Source organism: Procambarus clarkii, chromosome 49 (genome assembly GCF_040958095.1).
Source record: "Procambarus clarkii isolate CNS0578487 chromosome 49, FALCON_Pclarkii_2.0, whole genome shotgun sequence".
NCBI classification, from domain to species: domain Eukaryota; kingdom Metazoa; phylum Arthropoda; class Malacostraca; order Decapoda; family Cambaridae; genus Procambarus; species Procambarus clarkii.
The window spans coordinates 18739581-18757966 of NC_091198.1; the positions used below are offsets into that span (position 1 = coordinate 18739581).

General features: G+C 34.8%; 1 protein-coding gene across 7 annotated transcripts in view; it reads left to right on the forward strand.

Annotated features, from left to right (window-relative positions):
• The window catches only part of LOC123763160 (large neutral amino acids transporter small subunit 1), a 118225-nt gene extending 100856 nt beyond the window's left edge, over nucleotides 1-17369 (forward strand). For 2 of the 7 annotated variants that reach the window (XM_069303069.1, XM_045750142.2), the window contains exons 9-11: nucleotides 778-867; nucleotides 10594-10652; nucleotides 10936-17369. In XM_069303069.1, the coding sequence (XP_069159170.1) occupies nucleotides 778-867; nucleotides 10594-10652 (149 nt within the window). In that variant the 3' untranslated portion in view covers nucleotides 10936-17369. Of the gene's footprint in view, nucleotides 1-777; nucleotides 868-4768; nucleotides 4861-10593; nucleotides 10653-10935 lie in introns of all 7 variants that reach the window. The other 5 variants (XM_069303068.1, XM_045750141.2, XM_045750139.2 and 2 more) reach the window with 3 other exon arrangements.
• The last annotated feature ends 1017 nt before the right edge of the window (nucleotides 17370-18386 follow it).

Consider the following 18386-nt stretch of genomic DNA (forward strand, 5'->3'; position numbering starts at 1 on the left):
CGCGGGGACACTAAAGCCCCGAAATCATCTCAAGATAACCTCAAGAGGAGGCATGTTTCCTTTCACCTGATTCAGTTTAAAATTCAGCTGGGAAAAACCCTCAAGAATAATGGAGGTGAAAACCTTTGAGCCACAGGCTTCCTGTCGTTGTTGAGGTTACTAGAGATGGTTGCCCTTGGGTAAATGATCTCGTGAGGATGTTTGTAAACTTCCCCAGTGATGGTGTCTGAATACTGTCCTTATTGACTATTCATGAATCCTGTCTTCAGCACAGTGCTGTTCTTTCCTTAGAAACAAATGAATATGATAGGTCAGAATAACAGGCACTGAAAGATACTTCTGTATTAGGTCATTTATTAACATTGTGTAGAATCAAAGCAAACTTAATATTTATTTTCACCATAAAAGGTATGGTAGATAAATATACACCAACATTACATACATAAACACACAATATTATATATATGTTACATGTATATAATTTATAATAATAGCTACAGCACTTGTATTTTTGTTTACTTTTAGAATTTAGTACTGTATGTCCAGCAAAAGTATTGATTAACTCCATTTGTCTGGTATGGGATGGATTTATGGTTCTTGGCCAGTTTACATTTTCAATGAACCACTAAATTATTGACTATTATAATTAATGTACTGTACCTATAAACATATTCTGTTCAAAAGCAAGTTTCTGTATAAACGATGTTAGTAGAAATGCATGTTGGTTACGGCATCATTTAACGATAACTCTGAAATAATCAAACCAAACTTCAACAGGTATTGGTGTTGGAATCATTTCTACGGGGATCCCAGTTTATCTCATCTTCATTAAAGTTCGGAAACCAGTATGGATTAAGCGGGGACTCAGTAAGTGGAAACAGATTGTGTGTTACTTAAGCATTGAGTTTTCAGCTGTGATTGTGAAGCTTCTTGAATTAAATGTTTTACTTTCATCAAAAGGTCATCCCAGCTTTTTGAGTAGACATTATTTTATGGAAGTTTTTTTATCATGAGTAATATTTACGGGAAATCTATGCTCATTATTTAAGGTTATTAAATTTAATGTACCACATTTCAATGACTAAATGGTTACACTCAATGTAACCCCTGTATTGAGAGGAGTGTCCATGTATATAGTACAATACACATTTGTTGTGCCTCTCGCCAGTTGATATCCAAGAAGCTTCATATGTTAATGTGTTTGAGCCATCATGCCATAATTTACTGTCCCACTGTATGTTAACTGTTGTTCTATGACTAGTGTGGAGAGTGACGGCATTAAACTGCTTGCTAGAACTTAGAACTGACAAAATAAAAGTATATTTTGTTGGTTGGTTTGGCAATGCTGGTTTGACATTTCTAGTGTGTCTTTATTTGACTTATCATTTGTTGGTTTGTTAGCCATTATTAAATCCCATGAGGCATATGGCCTTGTTAATTTATATTTTCAGTGTTGGCTTCATGTTATTGAAAATTTAACTTATGTCTTTGTTGGTTTGTTACTTTAAATTACTAAGTGATGAGAACTAGATGCAGTTGGGCCATTTTTTTTGTATTCTAGCAACTTTTCATTTAATATCATGAGAACATCATACTCTCATGATGTCATCATGAACATCATTCAACATCATTGTTGAATGGTGCTTTGAATACTGAAGTCTCTGCCAAAATGATATTATAAATGTTGAAAATGAGCTATCTGACCCCCATACCAAATTTTTTGTATAAACATTTATATTTTGAGAACATCTCCTTTCATTGATATGAAACTGATAACCCTTATGTATAAGCAAAATTTTTTCCATTATCGTGCAGTGAATTATTCCATTATCGTGCAGTTCCATTATCGTGCATTTTTGTTAAAATTGTAACTTACTTTTCTAATATTATACGATTTTATTTCGTTTCTCTTATGAAGCTGTGATCTGCATCTGCTTGTTTTTTTTTATGCTAGACACTGTGCCCTAAAAAATTAAAAAGTGAGATATGAATTCAAAGAACCATACTGTACTATAATAAGAGAAACTGAAGAAAATATGCCCCATGTCTTTTTTTGTATTTTTCAACATAGTAAGAGTAAGCCTCTGATAATATTTTGAAAAAAATGAAATTTGTTATAATGTTCTGTACATTATAATGTACAATAATAATGTTCTGTACATAATATCTGCAGAATGCCTCTACATACTGCTTGAAACTTTAGAATGTTTATGTATGATCATAAAAATTTTCTTTTCTTCTTAATTACTCATTCATTATTGAGTAATTAAGCTCGATGACAGCTGTTGTTTTCATATCATAAAGCTTTTGCATTCGGCTACTCCCTCAAACAAGATCCCACTATGTCATGTATAATCATGCAGAGTAACATACAACATGGCACCACTGGGAATTGTGAACGATTCCTGCAGGGTCATAATGTCTAAGGAATTCACTGGAGAAATTAATCAGCCAATCTTGACAAAGATTGTCACAAGAGACCACTAAATGAGTGTTCTCACTAACTACCAGCTGGGCTGTCTGTTCACCCCCACCAGTTGTCACCTGATGATGAGAACTAGAAGATTGAAGAAAAACAGGTGATATAATCACCATTTAAAAAGTACTAACAGGAATCTACCAAATTGACAAAGAGGAATTCCTGAAACCAGCAACTTCACGAACAAGAGAACAAGCTAAGGAAACGAAGGTGCCAAAAAAAAAATGAGAATTTTTTTTTTTTTGCAAACAGAGTGGTAGACAGTTGGAACAAGCGAAATAAGAAGGTGGTGGAGGCCAAAACCGTCAGTAGTTTCAAAGTGTTACATGAAAGAGTACTGGCAAGATGGAACACCACGAGCATAGCTCTCATCCTATAACTACACTTTGGTAATTACATGCATGTACACTGTCAAATGATGCAAGCAGACAACATAACGTGATGCAGAAGAATGCATCACGATATACTATACACATCTCTAATTCTAGAGACACACTGCTGTTATTATCAGATTTCTGGACATTTTTCCTGGAAATTCCTGGACAAGTTATGAATATGAGTACTCTTCCACAAGTTTATTTTTTAAATGAACATGTGGTCATGTTTCATGATGCATAAATGCAAGAGGCCACAGCTGTATGCTGGGAATGTCTGCATCATACCATGATCATCATAACTAGCATTGTGTTTACTGATATATGAACCTTGTACAGAGCCTTCATCAGTCAGGATCTTCTATAACACTATCATCGCAAAATAATCTTGCCGGAATGCCGGAACAACCGTGGACATTTTCAAGAGGAAACTAGATTTATTCCTCCAAGGAGTGCCGGACCAACCGGGCTGTGGTGGGTATGTGGGCCTGCGGGCCGCTCCAAGCAACAGCCTAGTGGGCCAAACTCTCACAAGTCAAGCCTGGCCTCGGGCCAGGCTTGGGGAGTAGAAGAACTCCCAGAACCCCATCAACCAGGTATCAACCAGGTAATCTTGATTCTTTATTTTCCAGTATTCAAAATTAAGTGATGCTGTAGGTGCAATCTGTACAGCAGTCACACTCTTAATACTGAGGCCTTCACACCCAGGAGGGGTGCCTACAATTTTTATTTTTTTCAAGATGGCATCTGTTTACTGGAGGCTTAAGGAAACAAATGTGAACCCCATGTATATGCACTTTTAAATCTTGCTTGGTACTCTAAATCATCTCGGTGTGGTCAGATATGACTCGGTGTGGTCAGATATTATGTGATCATCTGTGTACGACTTGCACAATGGATGGGTTAATCAATTGAGTAAACTGATGTTAACTTGTGTAATGGTCCAGGACGGACCGAAACGTCGTTGTCTCTTCACTTTCTAGTGTGTGGTTTGGTCAACATGTGTTAAATATTTAGCATTTTAGAAGGCTTTGTTTCTTCAAGAGATCAGGAAATAATCATCTTGACTACTGAATACTGAAGCCATAACACTGATAAAATACATGCAAAATCAGTTAATTTTAGTTCTTTTTAACTTGGATCTTAAAAAAAAAAGATAAAAAAAAGTATGGACATGCTAAATATACTGTGGCTTTATCTTTATGCTTTTGAATTACAGTAAGCATTTTTTGTTTCCTTTTCCACTGGAATGCTCTAAGGCAAGATCACTGACTGTTTCTTTGCAGATGATTACGAGAGTCAGGGCAGGTGACATCCTGTACTTGTGCAACCGCTATATAGAATTGCCCAAAACTACCCAAAAATTTCATAAAATTATGTAAATATTGTAAGAAAATTTGTTTCATGCAGAACGTAAATAAACAATTTTACTTTGAAATAAACAAATTTTTGTTAAAATGACAAAACCAGGTGGCAGGCAACACCAAAGGAAGTTGACGATGTGCTCCAATTGTTGACTTCCTTTCGTATCACCTCCCACCACTAATTTAGGTCCCATTTTATTATAAAATTAACCATTTCTACATAAATAATGTTTATTCATATTCTACATTTATTACAAATATTATAATTAGAAAATATTTAATTTCTCCTCTGTTTACATATTTCTAAGACTTTTTGGATAATTCTATGGGGCTGGTTGTCTAATTTTCAATTTAGTTTTTTTCAATGCTACCCTAGTGCCATTGTAATATTAGTCATGTTTGAAAAGTGGTGCTGGTGCAAAATGTTACCCGACTGACTAAGGCTCCCATCCAGAGGGATATTCAGTGATGTTACCTCAGGCAACGTTCAAGTGTCATGCTGAGAAGTAGCTTTGTATATTTACTCAGAGCTTGATTTTTTAATCCATCAGATAAATTTACACAAGTAATGCAGAAATTGATGGTCGTCGTACCTGCCGAGACGAAAACTAATTGAAATGTTTTAGAGAATGGTAATGACTGTGTAGGTAGCAGTGTATGTCATTGCTGGGCCATGTCACTGTGTAGCATGCTTTTATATCTGGTAAAAGGGGGTCTGTTTATTCACATATTATAACCTTGGGAAAGTCTCATTTCTCTTCTCAAATGTATAGTGCCACTGTCTCCAAGACCTGCATCTTCTTCATAAACTCTTCTTACTTAACATACAACTAACACGCTCTGTTTATACCTGTGATGCTGCGTCACACATGTACCAGTTCTCATTCAGATTCTCCTTACATTCTTATTTCCTCAGTCTGCTTTTCCGTAATGCCTTTATTCTTTGTATCTTAATTTTTCTCACACCATTTTTTGCTAATTTAAATACTAGTTGTCTTTAATTGGGACTTATTACCATAATATTATAAATATTATCCATATTGCTATGCTTTTCTTCTTCAGTTAATGGTCTATCACAAAGCAATTTCCTTGTAGGATCATACTTCTTGATTTCTTCATTATTTTCTTCAAGATCTTATCATGTGCCCTTTGAAAAATCCACCAATGACTAGCACTAAAAGCTACCACTGCTTACTTACTTATATCCCATAATTCTGCTGTGAGCACCAGTAAAAGTGGGAGCTGTGCGCTGACACGCAGCCCCTGTTGACACACTCGTGAGCACTCCAACACTTTGTCGTGCACTACTTCTAAATTTATTTTCATTTCGGTCAAAACTCTACTGAGCACCACTTTTTTCTTAAAATTGCTTCTATTATTAAAGCTCACATAAATTTATAGATAATACTTTAGGGGTGCACAGACCATTATAATTACCAGTATATTAATATTGCAATTATTAATGAAACTATCGAAGGTATCGAGTTAAAATTTCGTGTTTAATTAAAACAAAGTGAAGAAATCAGTAAAATAAAGAAAATCAAATTAAAAAATATATATTGCATTTTAAAAGGGAAATAAACAGCATTTTGCCTATAAGAACTTTATACTGTATCTATTTAATTTTAATAGACTTGAGTACATAAATAATAATATATTAATAATAAATAATGTTTATTCAGGTAAAAGTACATACATACAAGATGAGTTAGAAACAGAATGTTAGATTTCTAGATAGAGCTAGTACATACTATGCCTAAAGCCACTAATACGCACAGCGTTTCGGGCAAGATGTGGCAAAAACACTTTGACTAAAACTTTAAACTATTTGAGATCAAAGCATAAATTGATTTGAAAAAGGGTGGTGGAAAAACAAAAAGAATGATGATGATAATGGTCCTTGACAACCATGACATCATCAGTCATGATTGCAGAACTTGAACCATCATTTCGTAAAGAAGATTTAAAGAGTAGTCAGTTTGGTATCCCATTCTTGTTGATCGCTAAGTCAGCCATGTCTATTTTCTACACGTGTGCTTGCCACTTTGTCAAACACACGTGTAGAACATGGACGTCCTTATTCCTTCCTTGAAATATGGCAACAAACATGGACCTGTGATGTCATGAGGTGTTGATGGAACCCCACGATTGTGAGGTGGTTTAAATGCACAGTGCTGAAAGTAACCTTAGGTGCAAAACCAATGGATGGATTGTACATTGTCCTGTACTCGGCTGGTTGCTCTATATAAATTTATGTAAATTTAATGGGACTGAATAGTAAATAGAGTAGCCTATGTAGATAATCCAAAACCATCAGTGGGCATGAACACTACTTGCTACAGTATATTTACAGCTAAAGCCGAGCTGTAATTAATATTAAAGGAATTAATATTGGTCATGCCGTTCACCTTTCAGAATGAATTTTCATGCCTGCAGAATTATCATAAGAGAATTTAGGAACACATGCACCTGGAGACTAGTAACTCCAGTTTATTGGTAAACAAAATTGTGCAGAGATGTCACATCCTGAAAACTCAGTCTTAAAATTACAAATTAGCAGCATTTATAGCACAAGTCTTCATAATACTGTAGTGTAAATTACTAGAAATGTTTAATTTCTCACAAAAAGATATTGGATGCTTCTTATTGACTAAATGAGAGAAATAAATATGTATGGGTGGTAAATAACAATTCACTTTAGAGAATCCTACGTGATAACCACAGCTCAAGAAAATCTTTGATAATTATTGTTCACTATTAGGAATTCTATGTGATACACTTAATTAGGAACATCCCACATGATCATGATTAACTTTGAAGAATCCCACACGATGGTATGGTTTGTGCACTCTTGCAGTACCATAAACATGCCCGCTATAAATTGCTTCATGCTTATACATAGTATAAGTGGTGCTAAATTGTTAAGAAGTGGTATATACTATGACATGTACTGTACTGTTTCTGACCTATGCTACTAAATTGCATCCTGTAGCAAAGAACTTGCTGGCTGCTCATCAACTCTGTTTTCAGTTGGGGGCAGGATTCCAGTCTGCACTGGCTCAGCGGAGATATTTTCAAATTGACACTAGGGAGACCGAAGAAAATTCAATCTAGTCCAGTTGACTGCCATAAAGCACATTGGAAGGGATTTGATTGTTTGGCAATCACTAATTAGCAATCGAAGCATTGAAAATTTGTGTTTGCCTCTTGATCGCTCACCTGATCTTCACCAGACAGCAGTGCCTGATATAAACACAGGGTTTCCAGATACAATCCTTACCATGATTTGATTGGCCTTAAAACTAGTTACTTGCACATGCGAGGACTGGAATTAAGTTAAATAATTTGGTTTTACCCTTAGGAACTTTAGTTTTGATGTGGATTGGGCTCGTGCTGTTTGTGTGTACGCACAATGTATGCATGTATACCAGTCATTTGCTTCTCTCTTTTTTTTTTTAAACCAACTGGGTTATAAGTGTTTTGTTTCCCAATACAATTACTGGCCCTCCACTCCTCCAGTGTGTTTGTGAGACCAAGTCTCGGCTGGAGTTGGCACGTCACCCCACTTCTGAGTAGGGTAGTGATCTTCTCTATCCTGAGGGGGTTGGAGGCTCTAGTGGAGCAGCTCCTCCCCCTCCCCCCCTTATTACTGCTCTGTGATTGGGTTCTGCTCCTTAACTTAACTAGTGGCTAGCCCCTCTTGTCCATGTATGTAGAGGAAGGTACCCAACATTAAATGCAGTAATATTTTTTGGTCTGGGTTTCCTTTGGACTGGCTTTCCACAACTGTTTGTAGAGTGGTAAAGCCAAGTCATGAACAGGCATGTCTTCATGCTCATGACCCACAGAACTTTGCCCCACTCATGGTATTTTCCCAGCCATGTTCTATTCAGATATTCAAACTTGGGAGAAATGAACCCTCAAGGTGTCAGCCCTGGAAATCAACCCTTGTCATCGAGGTACTCGCTCAGGGTACAACTTTATATTTTGTTGTTATTTATGTGTTTCCTTGGAGTGGTTGATGATCCCTAACCACAGCTTAAAAGGTTTGGGCATTGAAATGTATGACAATGGTGACATTAAAAATTGCACCTCGGAGCTTTCTCTTCTGCCACAATGCAAGTGAGTTTCCCCATTCATTTCTTTACTGTGGTTTGACTGTTGTCTTTGTTTTTTGATGGATGCTCGACTTAGGGAGTAACAGTGGCATAGTTGAGAACGCCAATCGTCTGAGAATGACTCGTCTGCATAATTGAGAAATTATGCTTGGTGCAAAATGAAAAGCACTTTGGTGAGCAAGTTGCTCTGTTGATCCTGGACTCTCTTATGTCTCTTCAGTCTTTGTGATATGTTAAGAGGGGGGAAGGATCAGCTTGAGTGTAACAGTCAGGAGATAGTCATGTGCTGCTCTCTGCTCTCTGCCAATGGTCACGTGTAACAACTGGCACTTTTTTGGTAAGAAAACCAAGAAACACTTGTGTGTGTTTTCTGGCAGTCATTTTGTGGTGGATTTAGTATTTCCAATGTCTTTCAAGCATCAGTATGACCAACAAACAATAGATGGCTGCTGTGCCATTACGGACTGTTTTCCCACCCTTACTAAGGCACAGACCAGTCCTAGAGCCAAGAAGCTGTCTTATGAAGCAACAAAACAATTTGCTCAGAAAATTATTTTCCATTTTACTCGAAGCTTGATTGGTTTACATTTTATATGTAAACACATTTTTAGTCCACAATTTAAAATTTTAAGACACTGCCATAATCAAGGTTCAGAGTTTATAGTACTATAGGAGAAAGTAACATTTAGCATACCTTAACATTTCTCATTGTAGCCATGATTTATATTCATAAATTTATAAAAGATGAACTCTTAGCCTTTACTTTGCCACTATTGAAACACTAGAACCAATTTAGGTAAATTAATGTACAGTATAATAGAGAACGAGAATTACTGCGGAGTAATTTTATAATTGAGTAAAATTATAAATTTGTTCTCGAGGAAGAAATATCTTTGCAAGTGTTATGGCAACTTAAAAGACACAGAATTCATAATCTTACAAAGCAGTATAGTGCTGCTGTGGCCAAGACACTGTTGCGTGATGGTGTTCATTTGTGTATGCATTGTTGTAAATTAATTTTTTTTTTATTTGGGTTTATGCCTAATCCTACCTGCCTCATGAAAGTAGGAAATGGTACTGATAATGGAATTGAAGATACAATATATAATTTCTTGCAGGACTAACTCCAGAGGTAAAGTATTTCCATTGGTAAATTGTAACCAACATCACCCCCGGGCCAAAGAAATTGGCAAAGCAGACCTACTATAAAAACCCCAGGGAACCTCATCCCAAGTCAAAGACTATAGTATGTGTAGGATAACATCCTAAAATCCCACACCCATTGCAAATTTAGAGTTATCAGATCTGGAATAGTTCTCAAAATGTTCAAAGAAAAAGTTTCTTCAAAATGGTAGGAGTATAAGACATGACGCTATATCAAGGCCTGGCAGAATATTACGATTGGCCCTTTCCACTATCGAATAATGCGTTCCAGTGTGCCATAGTTTTCAAGTAAAAACTTTGTTCTTATTTATATGTTTAAATTAGTTAAGTTCATCTTTAATACATGGCTAAGTAACAGTGTAAATTGGCAGTGTGTAACAAATGATAAAATTGCGAATATTAAAATTTAGAATTTTAACAGGTTTGAGGCTGTTCACAAGTTTGATAGGATTGGTAGTACTGTGTCAGCAACTGAGAAACATTTGCCAGTGTCCTAATGATTACAGTTACTGTATTTATGGGCATATAACACACATTTTAGAGTCATGTTTTTGGGACAATTTTTTTTATTAGTGTGACTCTTAAATATTCATTGACAGTGATCTTACAAGGAGGTTTTGTAGGGGAAACATTATTTTGTTCATGTAAATACAATATATGTTTGGTGGACAAAAAATGTGGGTCCTATCTGCCTGAAAATATTGTAATCACATTCATGTATAAAACATTGTTAAAATGGATCTTGGCCTACTGTATTAACTATTATGACTTGCAGAGCCTAACTCTTCCATACCTACTGTGTTCCATACCTCTGTGTTTTATCTCATCCGTTTTGAATTTCACTTGTTCTTCCTTCCATACTACTGTATTTTCACCTGTACTTCCTCCCATACCACTGTATCTTCAACTGTACCTCCTTCCATACTACTGTATCTTCAACTGTATCTCCTTCCATACCACTGTCTTGAGCCTCGGGAGTGCCTGCATTCCTCGTTGCATATCAAGAATGCTTTACCTTGTGGGCATGTTTACCTGTGCATGGGTTGCTTTGGCTTAATGTCTTTTGATCATCGTGTTCTGCCTGTCATCCTCAGATAACATGACCAAATTCCTCCAGAAGATAATGATGGTAGTTCGCCCACGTACTTCATAGGTATAATGATAACTTGGTTATTTGTGCATTTTGCACCTTTATATATTTACTCTAATAATTGAACCATATCTAGATTTGTTTATTTTAAAAATTTTGTACAGTTAATTCTTGTTAAAGGTTCTTATTTAAAATGCTACATGGACTTTAATTGTTTATAAATTATTACAATAACCTTTTTCATAATTAAAATTAGAATGAAATAAATTGCCTTAAATAATTTACAAAAAAGGATTTTTACAAGTGTGCTCCATTAACGAATAATTAACATATCAATATTTCACAGATAAGATAGATGTATTACTGCAAAAGTTGATGATGGTCTGCCAGCCAGAGAAAGCTGCGAAGCTGTGAGCACCAGCAAGTCTCTCTCAAAAGGATAATTCTACCAGGAGGTTACAAGGAAAGAATACTGTAATGTATTTTATGTAGCTTATGATGTCTTTGTTGTAGAGTATACAGCATTCAATTTATTAAGAGCGATTGAGTTGGACATTTATTGAGTTGCGTATACAGTATGGTATTCTGGAATTAAATATTTAATGCAGAGCAAGCTACTTTTGCAATAATTTAATTTTTTGCATTAAAAGACAAAACATTTTATGACAAAATAAAAACAATGTTTATTAAATAGGAAGTATTTTTTAATTAATTTTATGACTAGCTGTACTTTAATTTGACAAGTGGTGAATTTTTAAGAGATGGAACAATAATTTCTCACACGCAGGTGAAGTAATTATGAAGTGACTACACTTGTTATAACCGATTCACGATACTCTCAGTGCTTGTGTCACTTTTAAAATAGTAATCAAGCAGTAGCAAATGTTTTAGAATTTTTATTTTATAATCGGTATTTTTTGTGGTGGAGGAGGAAATTGGGACGACAATACATGCCACTAAATATATATTATGACTTCCGCTTAAGTTCTTTCACCAAGTCGGCTCCGATAATTTTTATATGAAACTTTTGTATAGTTCATTAGATTTAAGAAATGCGTTTTCACGTAAATACCGGGATATTAAATGCTGTAAATGGTAGTGGGTACAGAACCATTGTAGTTGTGTAGATTTACTGTGATATAAACCTGTTTTCTATTTACTCCTATGGAAAAGGGAATTTTTATTTATAGAGACTAAGTTCTCTCGTCTATTATTTTGGAAAGGATAATTATGACTGCTGTGACTGCACTTTGTCAGTTATCAAAAAAGAGTACACGCTGTAAACACAGTTTGAGAATCTGTGCACGTGCATCTTACTGGATATCTTTCCACAACGTGAGGTGTAGCCAAGTTATGATTGTTTAACAAGAACAAATTTAATTGTTTTGGCTACAAAACAATAGTGTGGAAAGATAGTTGCAGCAGTCTGTTCAAATACTTTTAAGTATAAAAGTATGTTTTGTGATTAATAGCAGTTGATGATACTGAACAGTGTGTTTAGCATCAAGTGAAAAGTGTGACATTGTGTAGCTGTTTGCAGTAACAATAGAAGCAGTTGTTGCTCAACTTTTTCTGTTAAAATGGGCAGATTTTCAGGTTAGGGAATTTTGATACTATAGATCTGAATCTTTATTTGCGAACAGTGTGACCAATTTTATAATCTTGTTTTACACTAATAATAGAGTGATGCAATAGAAATATCATTGCAGACAAATTTTAAGAGTCCATTATTTATCAATGGATTTAGTTTATCAAAACTTTCTTGGGATATTAGATACCAGGAACTCTTCTGTAAATTTATGACCAAAACACAAATAGCCTTGAAGTTCCTTCTTTTGTTTTTTAGAGACAGAAAAGATATAGGAATCACAGAACCTCACATTTGATGAGTAGGTAGGTAGTGAATCAAGTGCCCACTGTCACCCATGAAAGGATAGTCATGGGTAAAGTATTTTTATTTGATCACCTTTGACCACATTTATGCTACACCCTTCGTTAAGGGCCTCCACAATGACCTTAAATTGTTAGTTTCAATATCATAGTTATATATTTTTCGTATTTAAGCTTCCCATTAATTATATTCTTCCATTTTGTCTTGGATACACCGATTCATGTGACTCATTAGTGTGTTTACTTGTATTGCATAGTTAAATCAGTTCATTAACTAAATATTGAAGCAGCAAAACGTTAAATGATTGGTGTTGAATCCTTGTTATGTAAAGATGTGAAAACTAACCTGTTCCATAAAGATATTGCATATACCATCCTGCTTAAAATGTTAATTTAATTAGGTTAAAAGCCACGTTTCTCTTTAAACATCAAAGAATACCGAGCAGCATGAACTAGCAATTCTCCATAAAATAGTAAAAGTATAAGGCAATATTGACCTTTTTTGTAAAATATTTATTGTAGATGCATTATATGAACATCAGAGAAGATGGTTAATTATATGTGAAGCCAGTAACTGTAGAATATACACATACTTTATCATAGTTGCTTGATGATCAGGCACTAGTCAACATTTTGATATCAGTACAGTACCTTCGTTATTCACAACTATTAGCTACGATATTTACCATATAAAATACACTATTTATTTTTATATTACGGTTCATATTTCACGAATATGAATTAACACGAGATTAAATAGCTGAAGAAAAAAAAAAAGATGTTGAAAGGTATTCTTTGTACGTCACTGGGACCATTGTTTACATGCTGAAGGATGCGTGCAGGTGAGGAATGGAACCGCGCTCATGTATTATGTATAAAAAACTCATCCCTAGATAGACATTCAAATAAACCATAAAAGTGCTGTTAATATTTTTTCTTTCCATATCAAACATTAAACACAACTTCTTGGGTATTTAAAATAATTTTTTAAGAAGGTAATATACTGAAAAAATGACAACTTAAAATACTGTATTTAAATACATTCTTGTACGGCACGTAAATATTCTCTAGTAATTTTTGACAGATGCAAATGCAGTGCAGCTTTCAGCTAGCAGTCTAAGTGCCATAACTTAAGTAAATTTAAATCAGAAACTTAGTGATGCTTGGACAAGTTTGTTCTTATTAGGAGGAAAATTGTGCATATCCACCAATTTAAATTTGTAAAATTTTCACATGTTAGTGGTAATAGCAACTATAATAAAACAACACTTTTAGGATCAATAAATTAAAACTGTAGGTACTACTGCTTAAAAAATGAATAACAAATTCAAGAAGCATTAAATTGAGCATATGATAACCAGACGTGAAAATTCATCGATTGTTAATCCATTACTGATGATGTACAGGTACTGGGTGCATCATCATGTAGGGTCAACACCTGAACATCAAGTTCTTGGAGCTCATTGCAAAGACCCGAGAGTTTGCCGAACATTTTAATATAATAAACATGTAGAGAAGATTCAAAGCCAAAAAGCAAACAGTACAGATGCCAGTTAGAAAACCTGACTTTACTTCTGCTCTTCATAATTTGAAGTACATTATCCTCTCAATTTAAAACTCAATGATATACTGTTCTAATATTTATTGACAGGTTTAACAACTAGGGTATGCACTTTATATGGGGGAAAACTGAATTACAATACTGTATATAGATTGTTAGATAGAGTGAATACACTATGATTGTGCAGATTGGGTATGTGTAAAGCAACGAAGAACTGTTATCCCATCCATCTGCAACATGCTGTAACAGCAAGATAACTGAATTTTAACTAAAATAGAAAATTGCATTATTAGATATTCCTGAAGCCCTCCAGCATACTTGTCAGACTTGTAAGTGTCAAATGTGCACAAAATGTCATATGATAATGGTCATTGTGGCATTTTAAATAATCAGCTAATCCATTAATAAATGTTTATTAAACATATAATGAGTGTATACTGGTGACAAAGTTTGTTCTTTTAACAATTCAATGGTTTTAACATTTGTGCTTCCAAGAATGACAGTCAGATTAGCTTACTGTATATATTTATTTCACACACATACTCATAACCAATGCAAAAATTTTAACTAATATTTTGCTCAGTTTGTTTACAGACGCTACCACTCGAGATGGTGGCCATTAGGTAAAGATTAAATTAAACTAATATGTATTTTTTTTTAATAGACATACTATCCAAGTCATTCACTGAATTTCAAATAGCCAATAAAGTGCAATTTGAAGCAAGTCTTCCATCACATTTAAATGTTAGCTGCTGAAAACTGTTTTGTCGTCTGTCAGAAGTGAGTGTAGGAAACTAGAGTCGAACCATGTCGTTGCCAGCTCCGTGTTTACCAGTGATGCCTCATGCTGAATGTTATAACAAGAGACCCATGACCACTGAAGGATATGATGCATCATTGTCCTGAGCTCTGGTTTCTGTAGTAAAATATAGCTGTCGGAATGTACTACGTCTACTTGTTAGTGTGTGTGTACTAAGTCCATTTTGTGAACATATTGAAGGCTTGATTTGTCACCATGTAAATCACATACTTAGGAAAATGGCAAGATATAATTGAAAAGCAAAAGGATTGGTATCATTGGTAGCATGATACATCTGTACATCTGGCATGGGCTACACTGTTCAAAGATTTAACCATAGCGTAAATATAGTACATTACATCTCTTGTTAAAAATATAGATTTTGTGCAGCTTGAGTGTCCACTAGTATTGTATTAAAGGGAAATTAATGTGATGTTGTCAAAGTGTGTAAGTATGTTATATAAATATAATGTATTACATATGTATTATATACAACACACACACACACACACACACACACACACACACACACACACACACACACACACACACACACACACACACACACACACACACACACACACTTACATCACATGAATATATTCATCAAGAATTGTTGTGTTTGTTCAAAATATGTAAATGTCCTTCTTTGGTGTAATTCTGTCTTGTGTTGAGCACTTTATTAAAGCCAGTGTTTGTATTGCTGATATAGCAATAGCCTTGATATATTACACAAGTATCTCAATGACAAAAACTTCCAACTCACCATGCCAACTACAACACTGGCAGTAAATATACTCAATAAATACAAAATGTTTTCTTGGGACCTGTGAACCATGTCATAACTAAGCTTTATTCTCATATGAACACAAGACTACAGGACAAAATAGTTCAGCAATGTCTAGTTTTAATCAAATTAAAATATAAGAGGAGCATAGTTATCGAGCCCTTGTGTTGTGGTTCTTGTTAGTGATGGCGAGAGCTGCTCATTATTAACAAGCATCAACACCTCAACTTTACATCAACATTTATGTCCGGTTTTAGTAACGGCAACTTGCCACTTTTGTTTTATAAAGGACTTTGACTTTAAATCATGTTGAGTAGGCATTTGAAAAAAAAGAAAATCAAAAGAAAGTCGTATTAAATCCCAACTGAGTTAAGATATTGACAAGATTTATCATTATTATAATTACAGTATTATTATTATTATTATTATTACTATCATTGCCATATTTAGTGTGGCAGGGAAGTGCCAGCCAGGAGATAAGGGAACAGTGTAGAAAAGAAAGTGAAGATATTAAAAAGAACATCCACTCAAATACCAAACAATACAAGAACAAATAGGGAATAAATTATCAAACTACATTCAAGGTTTCTTAACCAAGCATCTTGTAAACCAGGACCTTCCTAGGACAGAAGTAGCACTTGAATTTGGGTTCTACAAACAAGTGTTTGTTTTGGCTCAGGTGACTAAATGTATGTACGTAGCTTAAGATGTTTGAAATTATAATTTACATAGTCACAATCTGATCCAATATTGGAGTACTATATTTGAAAGTTGTTGTTTGAGTTCATGGACATCAGTAAATTATATGAACAACTGTTTAATTATATCTTAACTATTTTAATATAATGTACTTTACAGATAATTAGTAATTGAAGGTACAACATCCATAATTACATATACCTCACAGTAAAAATTATTTTCTAGGCATAGGGAATCCATTCTCTAGATTTTAGGGTTGTAATCATCTGTAACTAAAATTTATATAGACATATTTAAAACTATCACTAAAGTCCATGATTAAAAGGAAGACAAAATTATTAATTTCCCACAATGAAGTCTAAAGACAAGAGTCACGAACTTAGAATTTGATATTACTGTACAAAATTGATTTCTTTGTGTTACATTGCACTTGAACTTTTTATGATGTATATTATATGTGTGACTACATATCATGCGGGCTAGAGAATGCTATTCAAATTGTTCTATTGTGTGGAGTTTCCAGGAAGCACAAACTTTAATAATGCAACAACTTTGTAAGTGCAAGGTATTTATGTATTAGGTAGTATAGCCCTACCTCTTTGCTATAAACACAATTTGATATGAAACTATGAGGTCAAGGTTCATTGAGGCTGTGAGTGATAGTATTGAAACGTTACATTTCAGTGATTCCTCTTAAAATCTCACTGGCAGAAGATTTGCAAATGTGGTCATGATTTGCATATTAATGTTTGTGTTCTATCACACGTGCATTGGCACGGTATTTTCTTGTCTTTGTTCCTTTTCACCGAGCTTAATGATGTGCAGCGAAGCAATTTTGTGCTGTGTGGAAAAATGTGTTCGTGTATTGAAATGTTAAGTACTGTGTCATTGTATGTATAGCAGAGAATTACCTAAATGATATTGTATAATGTGCAGCAAGATTTATGTTGTGTTATAAAGTGGATAATGAGGAGCGTCAAACATGCTTTGTGCAACATGTACAGCAGTTGGTTAATGTTGAATGAAGTAAACTAGCTTTAGCAATTTGCCTTTCAGTCTCCTAACATATATTTAAATTATTATAAATGTGCATATTATGTACCACTGACCCTGCTCATTGGAAAAGGGACCAGTTTGGTCCTAACAAATCTTATAATATTTCTCTTTGAAACTTTTAGCCCAAGCATCAGTCACAGCAAACAAATATTATACTCATATTTCTAAGAGTATTACTAATATACAGTATAACAAAACCAGCTAATGTCACTCTCACTGCTAGTTATATTTTTTTTACAACAAATGCCTTTTATAAAGCATTTGTGAACATCTGTGCATTTGATGATGCCATCCGAATATGAAACTAGAGTTTCAATGATGAAACAATAAATGAATAAGATGAAATCTTGGCAAGATCTTGCTTTCTAACATCCTTCTGGCTCATTTGGGCACTAAATTCCACCTGTGTCTCCTTGTTCAAATACCGCCCATACTAAATAGTTTATCTTTATCTACCCTGTCATTTCCTCTGAGAATTTTATAGGTGATCATGTATAACTGTTGTGAGGTTTAGTTCAAATAATCCTTCCTCATAGCTCATCCTCCCTCAACTTGGGAACTAGCCTGGTGGCATACCTCTGAACCTTTTTTAACTTAAGTTTTTGTTTGTCTAGATATGGACTCTATGCTGGAGTCACATACTACAGTATTGGTTCAATATATGAGGTATATAAGGTTCTGAATGATTCTTTACACAAGTTTCTGAAGGCAGTTCTTATGTTTGCCACCCTTGCATATGCTGATGATACCCGTTTGATGTGGGCTTAAGGGGACAAGTGATATCAACTCTCAGGTCTTTGGTGTGAATCTGACTGTGCCCATGCTTCTGCTTTCTAACTGTACAGTCGGGCTCACTCTTGACTCACAATTGAGAATTCTGCATTCGAATCCTTGGTGGGGCAGAAATGGTTGGGCGCAGTTCCTATCACCTAATGCTCCTGCTCACTTAGCAGTAAATAGGTACCCAGGAGTTTGCTTGTTATGGGGTTGCATTCTGGGGAGGGT